This window comes from Cygnus olor, chromosome 2, assembly GCF_009769625.2.
Source record: "Cygnus olor isolate bCygOlo1 chromosome 2, bCygOlo1.pri.v2, whole genome shotgun sequence".
NCBI classification, from domain to species: Eukaryota; Metazoa; Chordata; class Aves; order Anseriformes; family Anatidae; genus Cygnus; species Cygnus olor.
In genome coordinates, this window is record NC_049170.1 from 126,744,117 (window position 1) to 126,764,744 (window position 20,628).

The 20,628-nt window shown below is 34.6% G+C and overlaps 1 protein-coding gene across 1 annotated transcript in view; it reads right to left on the minus strand.

Moving 5' to 3' along the window:
• Positions 1 to 3,540: 3,540 nt before the first annotated feature.
• TRPA1 (transient receptor potential cation channel subfamily A member 1) overlaps positions 3,541 to 20,628 on the minus strand; it is a 40,488-nt gene continuing 23,400 nt past the window's right edge. Inside the window, 19 exon segments of the mRNA XM_040545978.1 lie at positions 3,541 to 4,702; positions 6,595 to 6,692; positions 7,213 to 7,329; positions 9,135 to 9,203; positions 10,639 to 10,821; positions 10,951 to 11,080; positions 13,241 to 13,333; positions 13,335 to 13,408; positions 13,629 to 13,672; positions 13,675 to 13,717; positions 16,320 to 16,385; positions 16,387 to 16,404; positions 16,406 to 16,469; positions 16,897 to 16,988; positions 17,892 to 17,923; positions 17,926 to 17,992; positions 19,337 to 19,383; positions 19,386 to 19,398; positions 19,746 to 19,839. Coding sequence (XP_040401912.1) covers positions 4,471 to 4,702; positions 6,595 to 6,692; positions 7,213 to 7,329; positions 9,135 to 9,203; positions 10,639 to 10,821; positions 10,951 to 11,080; positions 13,241 to 13,333; positions 13,335 to 13,408; positions 13,629 to 13,672; positions 13,675 to 13,717; positions 16,320 to 16,385; positions 16,387 to 16,404; positions 16,406 to 16,469; positions 16,897 to 16,988; positions 17,892 to 17,923; positions 17,926 to 17,992; positions 19,337 to 19,383; positions 19,386 to 19,398; positions 19,746 to 19,839 — 1,576 coding nt within the window. The 3' untranslated portion in view covers positions 3,541 to 4,470.

Below are 20,628 nucleotides of genomic sequence, written 5' to 3' on the forward strand. Positions count from 1 at the left end.
CGGCTGGACACAGCATTATTACCATTTTCACAACAGTGTGATGCATTCACTAGAAAGCCAGGCCTCTGGACCTCTGGTTTCCACAACCACCACACTGCCACTCATGTTGCACAGCCCTGCTGATTTGTTTCAGACTGACAAATCATACAGCAGCGGCAAGCATCTCTTGGCCCAACTTGTGACCTTCCTAGAGCTCTTGGGGATGTCCCAAAATGTCCCTGTCCCAGTTTTGGTGGAAGAACTTGATGCCATCGTCTTGCCCACTTTCTTTGAGGAGTGCTGCTGAGCAGCAGGAAATGAGCTGGAATACTTACCCTCGCTATCAGAAACACTTGATATACAGTCGTGAGAGAGAGAAATGGTACCTGTGTGTGCCTGCAGTACCCTCTGCACCCTGAATGAAGAGCAGGAAGCATTTCCACATAGATTAACAGTTACAACACCGATGGCATGCTTCATGATTTAACTTCCTCTTCATTTAGCCACAGTGAAATCACCATAATGCTTCTGGCATTTGGATATTTTAGGAAAGACTACTAGGACACTTAAATGGTGAACATGAAAAATAATTTGAAAGAAAACAGTGAAGTAAAAGACGAATTACACACACATGTAAGTACATGCTAAAGATCTGTTACCACTGAGCTACTTGTTAAATGGAAGTGGGTGATGAAAATCAGATGCAGATAAACACTGGTCACAGGTTGCGGATACATTCACAGCCAAATAATCAATTTCAGTTGAATTTATCCATAGTTAGATAACTCCTATGTGGAAAAGTTCACACCATAACACTTTCATTTAACATATATGGATGTATCCAACAGGATTGCTTCTAGAGATGGCTGAAATAACCCACTATCTTTACCTCAGCCTACACAATTCTTTTTAAACATGTGATTTGTCTTCTGATTGATAATATGTGTACTAAGTTTTGTAAGCTCAAAACTTATCACAGAGTCGTAGGATATCCCAAGTTGGAAGGGACCCACAAGGATCATCAAGTCCAACTCCTGGTACTGCACAGGACCACCCAAAACTCAGACCATTTGTCTGAGAGCGCTGTCCAAATGCCTCTTGAACTCCAGCAGGCTCAGTGCCGTGACCAGAGACTGTTAAGATATCTCTATCACAAGGCAATCAAATAATCATAGTCTGATGATTTCCATAGAAAGTTAAGTATCTAACTCAATGTTGTGATATTAGATAGTTATAAAATACCTTGTTTTTCCATATAAAAACCGTTGACAAAAATGTTTTTTGGTTGCATATTAATTAACATACAGGTGGTTAAACTGTTTTCTATCCACTGTTGTACCTGCTGAGAAGTGCTCCTTCATTAAGCTTAAAATCTAGGCTCTACATATACCAACCACTGTAAGCTTTTTTACTTTTTCCCTTGGTTTGTATAGCCCTACTATCACCAAAATGGAAATGACTACTACTTTGCCACTCTACCCTCATGGCCTGAGAGTGCATACTAAAACCAGGAGAAACTACCTATAACAATATATCTATAGATCCCAATATCTACTCAACTACCTATTTGTATATAAACTCTCCAGTAAACAATGTATATATCATAGTTTTTCCTTAAATCCAGATGGCTAAAATATTACCCGTCTACTTTAATAATGGCTTTTACATTATATGTGTGAATGATAGTTGATTATATGAATGCATTTTTCTTTTTAAAATGTATTATGACATACTCTACAGTTTTTCAGAAGCTTGTCATTAAATAAAATCGCTTCTATATGCCATGATATGCATTGGCATCCTAACCATGAGCCAATATTGGGATTTAGACCCATACTGGATTTCCAAGCAGTGTGGTAGGTCACTTGTTTTGTGGATGAGCAGATGCTATGAATTTTAACAGGCTGCAAGCCTGCTATGGCCAAGTCACAGTAAATAAAATAAAACAAAACCACTTGGAGATCTGGAATTTTCTTATCTTCCACCATCAAATTGTCCTTTATGCAGACAAACTATGCAGTGGCTTTCGCATCAGGTTTGGATGCCTCCGTGGGAAGGATGGATATGGTTACCCATACTTTCCATCATAATAACAGCTGCTAAATGAATGAAAGCAGTAAAGCCTGAGAAAATAAAAAAGAAAAAAAAATCTCCAATAGAAAGTTAACAATTCAGAAAAGATTAAATCCCTGTCCTAAGAGGCTGCTGTGTATAAGTATATCAGAGTTCTGCTTGAAAGGCTCAAACTTCAAAACTATGAGTGATGACTACTTTGCTTCTGTTGTAACCATGTTCCTGTTCCCTTTCACTTAAAGCTATGCATTTAGGCCCAATTTACTTATTCAAAAATGTTATCACTCACTGCCATCTAGTGTTAATGGTATAGATTGTCACCAGTTTGAAATAACTTTTCTGGCTTTAAGAATTAAAAATCTGCATTTTTTTCAAGTTTGGCCTCAACCCGAGAACCTGGACATTCCATTTTCAGCTGCCAGAGGGAGCCGTAGATGAACAGTAGTAGCTCAGAAAATCTGAACAGTTTATTTAAAGAAATATATTGGAGATAAGAAGTCACAATGCAATTTAAATGACCACAGTTACCTTCGTTTTTACCTTCTTTACTCTGCTTACTCTCCCTGTTTCACTCTGCCATATCAGACTTGGTCCTGAACCAGAACCCACAGCAGCTCCTCCTGCAGCCTGCAGGGCAGATGCCGCGTGCTTTGTGGCACACGTTCCTCGCTCCCTATCTGTCTAGAAAAATAAAAAATAAATGCTGCTATGATTCTCTTTCCATGTACCAAACTACTTTCCACCTGGGCAGGTAAGAGTGGTGGTACAAACCAGATCTCAACAGCACAGTCAGAAATTGGTCCAGAGGCAGACTCACCAAGTGGTGGGGCACCAAGGAGTACATCTGTGGACACATTCATACAGCAATGCATATGTCCATGTCCCATTTAATTGCCTGAATGCTGCAGCCAAGTACTTATGCTTTGCCTCAGGCTATTTGGGATTAATTTTATCGAGTCACAATTACATACCAAATGCCTGTTCATTTTTGGGAGGCAAAAAATGAACAGAGCTTTAATCTTAACAGCAAACAATTTCAGTGATAGCTGCTGTGGATTTATGCTACGGAATTCGAAGGCATCAGTGAATCTGGTAAGTGAAAAGAAACGAACTCCAAAGGCTTCCTGAATCTCTTCAGATGTCATCTACCACTAGATATTAAGCTGTTGTTCACCTTAGTAAGTACAGAGTAATAGGCAAAAAAGTGACAACCCCCTCCTTTCTCTGTTTACCAGGCAAGGATTAAAAGTCTCAAAACTGGGATAAAGCAGTTGGATGAGAAAGCATTTTCCTTACTGAACAGAGCATCGTCCATGGTAATTTTAAGGTACAAGTCTCCCTGATTAGCAGTGCATCTTTCTGTGGTTTTTGAGGATTGGACAAGTTCTGTACAGTGTGAATTAATTTTCTGGTGTCTACCTTGCTTTTCAATAAACAGGAACCATAATTGTTCCTTACATGAAGAATTAATGTATATTAAGCTCTTAAACAAATTGTCTAAATTCAAAAGCAAACCACAGAAGACTGCAACCACATATAGTCATAATTAGTTTATTAGCACTATTTTGAAACAAATATACTCAGGTACTTAAACACAGTTTAATTCATGTTTATTTCCACATTTGGTATATTATTGTATGTTACATAATTCACTGAATATCTAGTAAATAACAAAACCAGTGTGCAGATTAAAGCAGCAAGGTCAGTTTTCATGACATCAGGAAGGCCAAAATCACACTAGCAGTATAAGGACATTAAGTTGTAAATTACTAGTATTTAGCATGTCATTCTACCATTGCTATAGGCATACTAGTCCAAATGATTCCTCTGAGAGTTGCATATAGTTATCCACAAAAGAAGATGATTCTTGCCTTACATTACATTTTTGTAATCTTTTTTATTTCTTACCTTTCAGGCCTGATCCTGCAGTCCTTACTCAGCAAAGCTTCCAAAGAATCTGTCAGGTTAGTTTCTTACTTTTTGTTTAGTCTACATAAATCCCATTGGCTCTCTCAAAACATCTGAATACTAGATGAATTGGAATTTGAACTTTTAAAAATTCTGAAATTCTAAAAATAGTTGTAACAGAAAACATTGTAATTAAGTATATAACTAACAGCATTAGGGCCAAATTCAGGAACAGACCTAGAAAGAAGCCTTGGGAACTGTCAGAGCAGCAAGGCTGGCATCTGGTAAGTTAGGCACTTTCCTGATTAGTCAGCTACTTTCAGGATCACAGTTTTGGATGTAGACATCTTCAGTCTCCTTAAATACTGTTTTGAGCACCTACATCCTTTTTTGGATCTGGCTTTTATACTTGAATAAATAATGTATCACATTGACATTATGCACAGACATTAAGATAACTGACCTCAAAGAAAAGCAAAATATTAATATACCATGCTATCACAGACATGTCTAGAAGAAGCTATTGTTCTTTTCTGTGCTTGGGTTAGGCACATTTGTTTTAACAGCTTTTAACACTGTATCCCATTTACTATTCTTATGCTCTAACTGCCTTTTCCTAAACTTGTGCTGAAATAAATCATTGCTGTCTTCATCCTCAGCCTCTGACACTATCTCCATTTTTTGTATAATCAGTTTAATGAGGTCGTGTTGCTTTTCCAACAGAGTTGATAGATCTTTGAGCCTAAAGGGGAAAAAAAAAAAAGGAAAGAAAGAAAGAATGAGAAAAATATGCATAAAAGAGGCTTTGCCATTTGGTTTCAAAGGACAGATACAAAAGATCTGTCAGTCCTCAATTTCACCCTTCTGCTAACAAATAATTTTCTCTGGAGTACATTTAATTTTGCAAGCTTTCTTACTTTTCCAGGTTCCAGAAAATAAGATTAAAGAACAAATTTATGGATCTTGAGATAAGTGACATATATTTAATATAAGAGCAGTCTCACTCTCAAATAAAGTAAAATTCTGAACTTCCTTCCATAGTTCTGACTCAATTAGTCTGGCAAGGAAAAAAAAGACCAGGTATGCAATGGCAATTAAGCATTCACAGACACCTGGTGGACTTCACAACTACTTTAACAGCACATGGGTCAAACTGATGAGACACATAATTATCTCTTTAAAAGTGCTATCCAAAGTGCAATCGATACAAATAAAAAGCATCATTTAGCACCACACATACAGAACACATTATCTGTTAACTTTTAAGGAACAATGGAATAAATAGTAAATGTGTGTAGAAACTGTCTTTACGAAAGTGTGAAGCAGGCTTTTTGAAAATCTGCTTTTCAGAATTCACAAAATTACAGCACAAAATCATATAGAGAGTGACTGAAAAGGCTCTCTTTGAAGAACACTTTGGGGTTTCCTTAGTTACTGTTGTTTTCATGTGGCTATCAAACAAGTACCATAAGAATTAAAGTAGTGCAACAATTAGCTAGCATTAATGAAAACAAAATGAAACAAAACAAAACAAAGTGTAAACACTCAGTGCTGATTGCTACTAGCTTCAGCAGGAACTGAATACTGTTTTGAACCCTGACAATAAAAACATGTTGGCAACACAGTAAAACAAAGTTTTGAGACAGTATTTTCAGAGCAGAAAGTATAACTTTCCATAGTGAAGTGGCCACAAGTTATTCCATTCCAAAGAATTTTATAATTATAGAAAATATTATTTTTCTTCCCTCTTTGTGGAAAAACAGAGTGTATTCTGTGCTGTTTTGTAATACACCGATGTGGCATGGACTTGAAGAAAGACTTGTTAAATTCCATGGTTTGCCAACATCTGTAGGGTGTATCCACATCCTCTAAATTCTTGCCGAATACTACATGCTTCAGTCCTACATACTTCATCAGATTATGTGCAGGAAGATAAAAATTCAGTAGATTAAAAGGAGAGACAGAAAGAACGTGGGGGTGGCGGGGAGGAGGCACTGATGGGGGGAGAGAGAGGGAGAGAGAGAGAGAGAAAATAGATTTTCCTAGCTGTACATTCACAGAAGGCTTTTCTGAAACCATTCCTATGGATAACATTGGTAAGATAAGTAAGAAAAGTACAATACAGAGAATTCTTTCCAAGGCTTTAGGAAACAGATTATTTGTTTGAAGGAAAGCCAGGACAACCATCCATTTCTGGGGAAAAAAGCTGAAGCAGATTTACCATCTGACCATTGCAAAGTCAGTTACAGATTGTGTGTATCTGCAAACCAACTGAAATTACATTAATTTTAATTTTAATATAACTCTGGAAAACCTCCATGTACAAACCTTTGATTTTGAAATGAAAGTGCATTTTCCTCATTAGTTTAGTTCAGTTTAATGTGCAATCAACCCCCTCCTCCTTTGCTGCCATGGGATAAAAATATTTCTCTAACCCACAAGTATTTTGAAAGTAATACATTACAGAATATGAAATAAAATACTAAGTTACCATAGTGATGGAGCTTATTTAAGGACGAAAGATACACTGGATTTTACTTTGCAGGTGTAGCATTGAGTTTTAGAACACTATCTTTAAATAATATATTTGTAATTTTGGGTGTGTTTACAGTAATAAAGTAACACAACGAATACCTGTATTTCTGCTTCAGAACTTCCAGTTCTAAGGTTGTATCTGTGCTCTGAGCATCTGTGGTAGAGTCCTCACACCCAAAGCAATACTGGAACACACTCTAAACAAAACAGAGTACCAAAATGAAACCAGGTTTTATAGTCTGAAAACAGATTAAAAATCCCAAAAGGGTGAATGGTAACAGTCTCAACACACTGTTAAACATTAAAAACAGTTTCAGTTATAAAGTTATTTTTAGTATATCAAACATTTGTTTTGCAAAATGTGTTTAATCAGAAAATTCAGTCTACCAACAACAGTTGAAATTAAAAGTAAACAAATAAAAGAAGAAATGCCAAAAGGGAGTAATTACATTTTCAGTCTGAATAACTTCTGTAGCTTGTCTCATCTCATAATGTCACAGATCACTAAGAACTCAAACACTAATTATATTTGAATAAATTAGGCTGCACTCAAACTGAAGACTTGACTGTTCATTTTCAGTGAAGACAGTCATAGTCTAAACATGCTTCTAGTGATATCAGATAATGATCAAGTCTTATTAATACAACATTGCTAGCAATCTGTGTACAAATTAAGTCAATCATAACACATATGAAATCTTTAGTCTAAGATTCAACATCTTACCATAATCCACAGTATCTTGGTCTGTTAGGATATACGGTGATTGATTCCTGGTCCACCCGACTTAGGAACCAAAATGGCAGCTTCTTCTCTAAGTTTGTGTGAAGATTAACCTAAACATTATTTCGCATTTAGAGTAAGATATATTCTCTTAAGATAACGACACATTACAATGTGAAAATAACAATTATGTCATTACATTCAAATCACTATTACTAGACATCAAGTCCTAGAGGATATCTACACTGCACACCATGGTATAATATTTGATCTGTGCAGCTCAGACACTAGATACCATCTATTCATAACGGTATTGAGTTTTTTTAGCAGACTTAATTATTCCACAGTTATGCGCTCTTACAATTAAAATGTTTTTTTAAAACTGAGTTAATTCTTGTGAAATGAATTGAACATCTCTTTTTTACCTTGAGGGTTACAGTATAGAATTACAGAGCAAAAAAGTTCAAAGACAGAATACCTATCATAGCAACAGATATTGAAACCAAATAATGAGAGTGATCTTTCTCTCTTTAACCGTGCTATATCCTTTTATTAGGTTCTGACAGAGCCAGTATAGATTAGGAGGCCAGTGCAACGCCTGTGAGTAAAGTATTCCCATGGGTAAAATGAATATGTAACATGTAAGTGGCCTTTTCAGCAGATGCCACCTTTCCATTCATTCTCACATTGCTACAGAAATACTAAGCATATGTATCTAAAAGAAAAGGACATACAGCATAAGCCTATAAGCAGACAATCATAATCCTATCAAACACACAAAAGGTTACATACTTAATAAAGATTTCACAGCACTGTCTGAAGTAGTAAGACACCACCTTTCCTGAGCATTCTGTTGGCAACAAAATACTTAGATGAAAAACATTAACTGCCCTTATACCTTTACTTCAGTCATTTTTATAACTCTTGGAAGGAAATGTTACATATTTCTTCAAATATGCTTGAACTAAGCCAGTACAACACACGATTGTAAGTTATGTAACTACCAGCAGAAGTTATTTGTGAGCTGTTCTTGTCTTTGGGTATTCTGTCTGTGCACACATCCCTCCTTTTATAGGCACTATGTAGGCTCTGAAACTTTCTAGAAAAAGCAGAGCCAGCAGGGAACATGAGCAAAGCCACTCTTCTCTGCACCAATTTTATGGACAATCAGTTCTCACCATACAGACTTCACGCAGAAGCATATGAACAGACAGTTTCTATGAACACGTTGTGAGAAGCAATATTTACTCTTTAGTTGACAGGTGTATACTTAGCGTATTTCCACTTGTGAAAAATCAAGCTTGATATGCAGTTCACAAGGAAAAAAACATATGACAAATTTATTGTTTCTTAAAATAAATTTAAAAAGGCATATAAATTACTAAACTCTCCTGCTTTCAATGCAAATTCTGTTAGATGTCTACATACATCTTAAGGTATCTAAATACCTAATATCTAAATAAATGTGACCCTAAGCTCCTTAGTTATACCTGGCATTGCAGAATATCTTCTTGGTACACAAACCACCATGAGCATTCAGTATACTGCAATGCATTTGGCTTCCTTTTGATTCCCGTGTACTTTGACCCTCTTTTGACTCACCTTAAGAGGCAACACTCCAATTTCAAACAGTGCACTTATTCACTTTGACATTCTGTTATTGAAATAACTCAAAATTCATTGATCTGGCTCTTCTCATTTCCTTAAAAATGCACTTGCTTACATATGTCTTTTTGACAGTGACTCCCATGACTGAAAATAATGTTAAAGTTAGGGTGCCCATGTTCAACAATTTGCTTTATAGAGATGCTGCGATGTTAGTTAGGGATGTTGATGATAAATTAGTTAATTATCTTGATGGTGTTCTAGTTATGCTACCTACTTCCTATAGTTGTTGCTTCTATGGTATGCTACTCACCTGCATTGCAATCCTTTTGAGTGCAGCATATTTTTGCACTTCAGCTATGTCCCCAACAGCCAAACCAATCTAAAAATATATCACAGGATCAAAGAAACACTTTATTGTGTTTTTATTGTTGTATTTCTCACTCACATTTAAATCCAAAATGACTCTAAGGTTAAATTTGGTTCACTTGAATCTGGAAACACAACTCCATTGTGCATATTTGAAAAACACATATCAAGAAACGTAGTAAGCTTTTTTAAGGTCAACTGTCTAATAGTAATAAAGAATAATGTAAAAGATTTGTCAAGAATAAAATCCCTTCTTTTGTAATCCATGATTGCTTTTATGTTAAGAGAAAAATACATGTTGACTACTGATTGAATAGTATCACGGTGACAATAAATAATCTAAAAAAATAATAATTGACCTTTAATGCTCATCTCCTGTGAAAACCTGATTTCCTAAAAACAATAATTGATGTTAATGGAATATGGCTGAAATTTATTTAGTTATTTTTATTTATTTTAGCCCTTTCTTACTATGAATGGGTTTTCCAGTTCATTTTGTTTACTTTAGGCACATCAGTTAATTTCTATTGTTGACTGGTATTTTGTGTGCAATGAAGATCTGACGTGGCTTTTTTTTTTCTTTTTTCTTTTTTTTTTTGTAAATCATTGTTAGTGCTAGGTTATGATGATAAAATAGATCAAGGTATTAAACAATGACGCTTATTTTATAGCAATAGCTATATTATATATAGCTATATTATATATAATAGCTATACTTTATAGCAATGATGCTAGGGAACCTGCTTTGGCAGGGGAGTTGGAACCAATGATCTCTTGAGGTCCCTTCCAATCCCTACAATTCTGTGATTCCGTCATTTCTAGTCTATGGAGCAGGCATTTACCAAAGCCCTCATTAAATACATTGTTCTCCAATTATCTTAATAAGATCCTATAACAATATATTGCAGCTCCAATGGATTTTCTTCCCACTGAAAAGGGAGGGGCAAGGGAGGCGTGGGTGTCTCTCCAACATGAAGTTAGACCAAAATGAGGGAATGTTGGTCCAAAATCACTCCAGAGCACTAAGCCCTGATTCTTACATTTTTCCACTGTCAGTGCAAAGTCAGAGCAATGTAGTAGAGACCAGAGGGACTATGCTCAGCAAAGAATAAATATAGTGCTTTGCCTATTCTAAAGTGCTCCTAATAGTGCTCCTGCCTATTACTAAAGTTGAACGCAGGAAGTGGGGAAGACTTTCTTGAAGCTCAGCAAATTCCACACAGCGACTACCTGAAGATATACAAGATAACTCTACAACAATTAACTGTACAGTAACTGGAGGGAAAGTGAGTCAAGGGAAAGGCAACTTTTTAATATGTTACTAAGAATGTCTATTTGTTAAATAACGAATGAATGTCACAAGTCAGCACTAAAGTAATGCTATATGCCAAAACTGTGTATAAATATTTGCATAATCACTTCTGTATATTGAGAAGTAGTTTACTTACTAGCAAGTTCATAAGAAGGATTGGAATAAGCAAGGTAAATATAATGAGAACTGTGTAGCTCAGGAATGGATATGGCAATTCACTGCTCAGTAATGGATCAAGAAATGCATCATGATAATTTATGTCTCCCAGCATCATTGCAAATGTCTTCATTACAGAAAGCAGTGGCGTGCTGTATGTTTGCTGCAAAAAGAAGAAAAAAAAATCAAGAAAACACCACAAAACTATGAAATTTGTAAATAATCTCTTGAAATTCTTTACTCAAAGATAATATTTATAATGATAAAAAATTAACTATGCCTTTCAACTAACCTGTGAACCCAAAAGGACAAAGAAACTCAATCCGAAGGCCAATATCAGGAAAAAGAAAACGACAGCAATCCTAATCAAAGTCCTCAGAATTTCCCAGAACATCACAACATAAATGCCATAATTTTCAAACCTGGGCAATAAGTAAACAGAAAAAGATAAGCAAAATTCAATACTGAAGTTAGAGTCTCTTACAGTTATATATGCAATACAGTTAAATATGAAATCAGTTATCCTGCTTTCTATGTGTGATAAGAAACATTTCGCCTCTGAGACATTCTGAGATGGTCTAAATATTTCGTATTTTCACATGCAAAAGAATGTAAATGTATTTATGGCAAGATTAAATTACAGAATCTTATACTTAATACACTAGAGCAGTATTTCAAGATAATTATTTTTCATTGACAACTTTTACTCTGTCCATAGTCACAGAAAGTACAATACTGTACAACTTGTTCTCTAAATATTAGGAAATTAATAATTTTTTTGCCGTTTTGTGAGGCAAATTAGCAATTAGAACAAAGGACAACTGGCACCATGATACATCTAGCAGTCATACACCTGATTTAAAAATATTTTTCTTTTTATGACACTACAAAGTATGGAAAACAAATGAGCAGAAAAAAATATTGCTCAGTAAGAGAAGGTGAGTAGCACAATTTTAGGTCACCTGTGTTTCCAACAACAGTCTGTCCTCTGGCAAGCCCCTTCCATTCCTGGTTTACACATAAACCAAATCTCAGAACGTGAGCTGTCATACAGTTTTCGCCAAAAAGTTGAATATGGAAATTTATGTCCTCTGCCAGATTCAGGGACCAGATGACTGTTTTATGCTATGAAAATAGCAACTGAGAAAATCCCTTCACAGGGTTCCGCAACACACACACACACACACACACCCCGATATTATTTGCAAGTCTGAAAACATCAAATTGGAAATAAAGCAAAACTATCTTAATATAAATAAATCGGTATTTCTTAGATACAGCTCCACTGAAGTCAACAGCAAATTGGAAATAGCAAATTGGAAATAAAGCAAAACTAATCTTAATATAAATAAATCGGTATTTCTTAGATACAGCTCCACTGAAGTCAACAGAACTGCAGGTTGCTTTGAGAAGAGATGGCCTGACTCAGTTAGAAAAACGACTTGTAGAGTACCTGTAAAGTTCTACTGACATACAAACAAGCAGGGAATGGAAGAAGTAAGGTTGGGCACTTTTTACTGTTTAGGTTCCATACTCATTTTGCCCACTGAACACAGACAAGGAGAGAGGATAAGCCCATTCACTAGTCATCTAAGGTCAGACACATGCAAGGCAAGGTTTGTCAGCAGAAGCAATATCATAAAGATATTATCTCTTTATGACATTACCTCTGTTGACAAACCTTGTCCTCAAATATCCCAACTACAGTAAAATGCTGTTAAAATTAATCAGCAAATGCCATGTTTGTCTATCTGTCAAACCACACGGAATAAGAATCTGAAAGCATATATGCTGGGTTATCACTTAGATTTTTTAACAGCTCAAAACACTTTTTTTTTTTCCTGTTCAGGCCATATGTCATCTTTATGCAAGACACTCCTGCTCAGGTACAACACGTTTTGTTAGTATTAAGCACTACACCCACCCTATTTTTCCATCTTCATAACTCTCCTGAAGTCCATGACTCTTAGACACCCTGTACTACTGGTACCATTGGGTCATTAATGGCAATAAATAGATTTAATGTCAACTAAAGAAATAATTTCACCCATTGCAATTCTTTTACAGGACATCATGGTGTAGAAAAATGCAGTGTGCCATTCACTCTGTAAACTGATGAAAGAAATTACCCTCCCTCAGGTGTTACTTATAACAACTATTGTTGTCCTTTTGCCCCCTGTAATTCACATTCTTTTTTTTTGTGATGGTATGTATTTTTATTTTGTTTTGTTTTGTTTGTTTGTTTTTCAAGTTAAAGTCTATATAGTATAATGAAACACTTTTTAAAAAGACATATAAAGTGACTTTGCTTGCTTAGCATTAAAATAAGTTTTGTTGTTTCTTAAGTTGCCATTACACACTGTGATTCTCTACATGAAAACCACCAAAAACTACTTCACAGTGCATTAGTTAAAAAATAAAAATAATAATAAAAAAATCCTATGATCCTAATTTGGAAACTTGTATAGCTTAAATACAGAAATTAAGAATAGGACTATCACATGAATCAGTTACACTCTAGAATATATAGAATTTGTAAAATATTGAAAATATTTATTGCAAATCATGTAAATAATTTTTACCGCTGAAGGTAAAGCAAGAAGTTCATCCAAGACAAGTATACAGCAATTGCTCCACATTCCCACTGCAAATGAGCTGGTGTATTATAAATAAGAAGACACAAAAATTATGCTTGTAGTATAAATTGTCCAGTCCAGTAGATTGGAGTAATCCAACAAATATTTCAGTTTCTAGGATTTAAGAGAGAGGTGCATATTTACAAGTTGTGCATCATTACAGGACTGAATTCAATAACAGTATTTAAATCCTCTTCTCACTTTTAATCTCATACATAGGAATAATTATGTTTCCCTTATAATTAGAAAAAAAATCAGATATATTCAATATAATACAAATTACTATGCACGTGGTTGTGATTAATGTTATGCATATATATCCTTACAAATTTACCTGCTGAATGAGCTGAAATATTTCTTTGCAGATTCCCAGTAACTCATAATTAAAACTAAACACATACACACCCTTGTGAAGTATGAGTCCTGAAACAAAAAACAGAGCACAAAACAAATCAGAAATTGTTAAGGAAAAAATATTTATTTTTACTCTACCTACTATATATACATTATATTGCCAAGTTAGGATAGTAATAAACTTATCTGAAGCAAACAGACTAAATTCTATTTTACTAATGTTATTGTGAATCCATGTCATATATATCATGTTTAATACAAACCAAATATTAAAGTTTGCGCATTCCCATGATAAACCATCGCTGTGCAGCTTCCTTATTACTACTGTTCAAGTTTGGGAACTGAAATTGCAGTATTTATGCCACGTTTTTTTTTGGTGTGTTTTGCCACTACATGAACATAAGATAAATTCTAGGTCCATAACTTCACTATCATATTGTAGTGTCAGGAATAGCAACAAAGTCTTTGGAAGATGCACAATTTGGGAGTCCTGGCATCCTTATGTGGCTTCTCCCTTTGACATCTCTCTTTACAATTAGTATCAGCAAAGACAACTTTATTGCGAAATGCCTCATACTGGCATAGATAACAACAGGGAATTTTATCTTTAATAAATAAATTGTAAAGCTAATTTGCCACCAGAGGTGTTGCTGCAATACATATCAGCAAGTGCCCCATTACGGTGTCCGTCTTTAACCTGGATTCAGAGAGGAGTACCATGTGCTGTAATGCAGTGCTCCCCTCGGATCTGGCATTCCAGGCTTCATTCCCATTATAGAGTCATCAGGATACTGACTCCCCCACTGCATGACATACACTGCTGTTGCTTTAGTCTCTCAGGCAGCAACTTCACGGCTCCTCATCAGTACACTGCTTCTCCACCAGCTGCATCACCCATTCCATCACTGAGGATAGGACTCCTCATCCAGCTACATTTCTTTCTGATGGCTCAAGGACCTGGGGCAATCCGAATCTTTCCTCTGTCTGCTTCTGTCATTCTCCTGTCTTCCATCAGGAAGATGAGTTGGTTAGTGCAGCATGAATTATTCCAGTTCTGCTAGTCTTGGCTTCCTGAATTTTTGAGAATCCCGCATGGACTGGGCTGGGCATGGGGTTCTCCAGACTTTTCATGCATCGGATATCCTCATGGACCTTTTATATTCCTTGAGTTTACATTATTTCACATTTCTACTAGAATATATTTTTTGAGTTCCTATTTCAGTTTTGTATTTTTCTCCCCTGAAATGACAAATAAAATATTTTTTCTTGGCTCTTTTCTTCAAAATCCTTGGTTTTAGTGATAAAAATCACAATTTTAAATGGATTAATTTGAAGAGTTCACCACACACACATAACTTCTGTCCATTAATGCTAGTATGCCACAGTTGAGACGAGCTCTGAGACTCTCCGGCCCTTCAGGTGAACACAGGAGTGTAACACTATGCATGAGCTGTATTCACAGGTTTCAGCAAAAAGCAGGTACTTGCAGTTTCTTCTTTGGAAGTCTAGTACAATGTTCAGCTTGGGACAACCACAGCCTTCTTAAGGGACAGAATACTGCTTAGTTTTAACTGCAGGAGGGAAACACTTACAAACAGGACATCAACCAGTCGCACCAATGTCCATCTTTTCTAAAACGTCATTTTGGATCGGGCAAGTCTAACTTTGTCAGGTCAGTATGTGTCCTACTTATTGCAGTTCCAGCTTCTGAAAAAGTTCCATTCTGTCTCCTAACAACCCCAAGTATCTCTAGAGGGACAGGTTTATCCCAAGAGAGAATTCATCCTGGCTGTTTCCTTACAGCCCACCTAAAGCACCATTTTCATCCAATGCATATAATGAATAAGATCATATTCACAAATTATTAGAGTATCCTACATCTACTGTAGTTTTGACTTACAGATAAATATTCAAACGTAACATGATGCCTATTTCATTGTTACCTAGTTATGTTTTTCCTTTTGAGATATCATAATTCCAAAACAAGGGTATGACATTCACATTTTGGCACAACACTTCTTTTTTTAAATTTATTTATTTTAAGTTTTTACCCAAGGAACCAGCCAATACACTCAAAAGTTTTTTGGAAAGTTTTTTCTTTCAATATGCTAATCTGCTGTTACATGTTGTTACTATTATTGTACATAAGTAGCTACCTACAGACTAGAAAAAACTGTTTCCCTTGGCCACACAGTTTATGAATCTACTGAAGAAATACTGGGCCTGCAAGCATAACACAGGCAAAGACAGCTGTATTTGAATACTCAAAACACTTATCTGTTGATAACTATTTCTATGACTTAAACTTAAAATAAGCAATGTCCAATTATTTTTGCTGAAAATTAAAAGGATATAAAAATCTAAAAAATCCACTATTTTCTGTCTTTTCATGATTAGACATGTTAATCCTTTTCTTCAGTGTTAAAGAAATGTTCACTTCAGGGAAGAGACTGATATAGCCATGTAGCAGACATGAAGTTTTCAGAAAAGACATTGAAAATAAAAAATGTAAATTGAAATTTATTTACAGAAGTTGTTGCTGAATGTTTAAAAATAAACAATTCTATTCAGAGTTGCTAAATAACAAATAACTTTAGAAAAAACATAAATAATCACATCTTCTTGCTATAAAAATCCTAAACATATTCTAAATAGTACAAAAACTCAGTACCTCATATTCTAATGGTCTTGCTTCATAGATTTCTGTTCCATGCAGAGGTCTTCCTGGCTGTATATGGGGTGACCAGAAGAGTCAAATGGGATGAGACCAAGAGAATATATGCCTAAATTCATCAGAGGTGCTCTAAACCCATAGGCCATCCTTGAAAGTAACAATGTTCACAGTTACAACACTTCACAAATTTCTAAGACGCCTGCATTTAAATTTAATAGCCAACAATGTTCTCATGATGAGAAAACAAGCATTTTTCAAACACCCTTTCAGGATGAATCACTGAGCTTTGTGAGGAAAAAAGTGTATCAGTCGTTCTCAATGTTCCTTTTCTTTTTAACTCAGTGATACTACCATACATTAAAAAAAAAAAAAAAAAAAAAAAAAAAGCGTGTTTTTTTTGTATGCATCAAAGAATCACTACTAAGTACTAAAATCACATAGCATAATCTAACTACGGTATGAGTGTGTTGTGCAAATACATTTGCTTCAGTAATGTCGTAGTAGTATGTGTACTTTACTAAACAGCTCTCAGGCTACAATAGCCTTCATCCTGACATGCAATATTGTATCTTACGTACATTAAAATACACCTACCATTTTCATAAGCAAATATTCTTTGCACACAGGAGGACTAAGTATCTCCATGCGATTGTGACGTACCATGGCCTACAAAACAAGAAAGTGCAGGATCCATTTGTCTCTTCTAGATGAGTAAGCACTTAAAAACAGGCTAGGCCACTTCTTAGCTGAATATTAGCAGTGAAAACCACAGTGTTTGTAAAATATTGCAAAGTTCTTTGTTTATTCACTTTTGTCCAGAGCTATCACAATTCTTCTTCTTATATATAAGAGAATGGCCTACTGAGCCATTCTCTTTCTCTCCTGTAGCTTGTTAGATAGGCTACAGTCTATTTCAAGCTTAAAAAAATAAAAAACAAAAACAAAACCCTACAGATACGGACTGATATGATAGGATTTTTCAGTGAGTGTAAACATTTTGCCAACATAGAGATGAAATGACCATGATTTTCTAGTACATTTAATTAGAAAATAATTTATTCTTAAAAAATATACCAAATCTAGTTGCCAACAGTAGTCCAAAAAGAAATCAAATATAGCCCGCAAGATTGTTCTGTAAATGTTTTCTGCCAAAGACAGAGAGAACAGACTGGCAGTGTGTGAGAACAGTAAAATTTGCTTTAAGCACAGATTATTTTTTCCCGTTAGCATATAAAAAAGTTCATCTTTGTCAGCTTTTTCAATGTCTTCTATTCCTGAACCTGGTCACTACAGGACTGGGAGAACAAGTTTTCCTTACCTGACTACCTGTATTTACAGCATATTCTCCTTGAACCCCATAGCTGTTTAAATAAACCAGATTTATATCTAATCCTGAAAGAATAGTTATTTATTATTTAGACTATACAAAGTTTTAGCTCATACTTTATTACAATATACTTTAAATATCCAATTAGGACCTTTGGAGGTGAAATCTTATGATAAAAATATAAAACACTGCTTTTATCTCAACAAGACAGCATGGAATTATGTCAAAGTAAATAAAACAACTTACATTTAAATGGCAAGTGGTTCATAGAAATATCTTCACCATCTTTAATTTCTTGGTAAGTGTCAGGAGGACACTGAAGATATCTGAAGTTATATTCAATCTGAATAATACACATACACCAGCACTGAATATGATAAACTCATAGCTAAGACTGAGATAATGTGCTAAATTGTAAAATACTAATCCTTAGAGAAAAAAAAAAAAGGGGAATATTGTGTCAAGTAATTAGAACACTGATGTTACTAATAATAGTCACTCAGACAGTGTGAACACATGCCATCAAAATACAATAGATGATTGCAAGATGTAAGCTTGTAAGAATATAAGTCATTTTAAACTGTAAAAAAAAAAATTCTTAAAATATTATAGCTTAAAAAGGTCATTCTCATATCTTAATTCATTTTTCTGCTGACTGAAGAACATATTGTATTTAAAGTTATATGGCATTGATAATACAAATAAGAAAGCAAATGTTTAGTAGCCAGAAAATTCACAAGTTTTCTGTTAATGTAGTAGATCATAATTTTTTTTTCAATAATGGTTTAAGGATCAAATAACGTTAGAACCTTCATGCCTCTTCAGCATTGTGGAAGCTATCTACCTGCTTAAGATTTTGACAAGAATTACAAAAAAAAGAAACGTATCAACTTGGATATTCATGACAATTGTATGTCTTATGACAGGCATGCATTTCATATACATTAATAGATATTAATGTTTCTGTCACTGTTCTTTGTAATATCCATACCTCTGACACTCAGCTTGATGTAAGAATTTACACAACAAGGTTAAAGTCAATTAGATTGCTCAGGTTTGATGTTATACTTGCTAAACTGCATAAGCATGAAGATTACAGAAACTGAACTTCAAAGCCATTTGCAGCCCAAAGGATAAACCAAGATCAGTCACCCATGTTTTCTGTCAAGATGCTATATTCTTCTACAACACATGCTGTATCAATATGAACTTGACAAACATAAATATGTGTATTGTCTACTCTCTAGCTTTCAAGTAAAAAATGTGGGTTTTTTGTTTTTTTCTTTTTAATTACAAACATAAAATACAGATATTACGTCTTTGCAGTAAAACCAAGACTAATGGTTGAAGATTGCTAGTATCTGATGAGTGACTTTAAAAAAGTCTTCCTAATACTGACAATTTTTAACACATGACATATTAAAAGCATAAATCCAAATTTAGTTATTGGTAACAAGGGAATTGTTCATGATGAAGTTAAAATATTAGTCAATTTGAATTATATCAGGACATTATGTAACTACAGAAATATGTAAAATTATTATATTAGTAGCTAAAAGCCAAGCTGAGATTTTCTAAGTTTAAAACTACTTATCCAGATAATGCACTGCTGTTATGCCAGGGGACATTATGACATATTCCATTCTAAGACCTAAAATGTACTGTCCTCACAAATTTTTTTGTCCACTTACATAAAAGTCCGACTTGTCTTTTCCTCTGAAGACTCAATTATGCGTTGTCCAAACCCAGCTTTGAGATGAACAGAAAAGGAATGAAGGCGATACAGATAATGTTTATCACAATGAACAGAAAACATTTGTAGCTAAAGAAAATGACCTTCAAATATGGCAGTCATCTAATGGGAGTGCTTACTCAGTCACGTTATATGGTAGACATATGTTTTATGCTATGAATACATAAAACTCCAGAGTTTACATGTACGATAAAATTAAATCAATGTATGAATTCATGTTGTTCCTATTTTATAATAATCCATGTTAGTGAGGATGGCATTAGAAAAACAATGGCAAATGATGCAATGTAACCAAAGGGGCTTTTTGGTGTAGTTATGTTTTTAATATTTGCAGTGAACTTACTTTAAAGGAATCAGGAAGATACTCAACCATTTCCAGCAAAGGACACTTATTGGCATTAGAATAGTGAGAGAATGTCAAAACAGCTTCTTCCCATCTGCAAAAATGAATTTGAATAATCAAAAAGGAATGAGTTACTTTTCAATTAAACTAGTTTTAGATTGAGTTTTATTTTAGATATGATCTTGCAAATCACAATATGTACTAAGTTTACATACCATCAAATGGAAAATCAGCTGTAATTGAGTAACATTTGGATGCTTCATCATATCTAATTCTGTTATCCAATTAAACAGAAATGTTTCAACTACGCTAAAACGTTCTCAAGAATAAGCATCCTTCTTTGTACTCCACAGGAAAACACACTAAAGCTGAAATCTCAGGTTGCCTGATTAGATGAGTAATCATAAATACAGTTAAATACTGACAGTGCTCCTGTAACGCTTACCAAAAAATGTACTCATCTAGCAGTGGTGCAATATTTTTGCTCCTAAAGTGGAACTTGACTATATTTTAATATAAATATTCTAAATTGCAGTTCAATTGCCACATCTTTAAAATTTTGCAACATATTTAAAACAACCAATTTAAATTATTCCCTTGAATGGTATTGTGCTTACATTTTGAATAATAAGTCTGTAGGTATTGAAACATATTGTGAAAGGCCAAAATTATGTATATATGTAGAGAGATGGCATGGAAGGATTACTTATTTCTCATGGTTTCTACATTTGGCTTTTATTGTTGTTGTTTTGTCTGGTTTTGTTTTGTTGTTTTTCCAGAATCTGAATACACAGCCTAATATGGAAAAAAATATGCCACATACCTGATGTTTATTACAGTTATGCTATTTTTAATTGTCTATAACTAGACCACCACACAATCT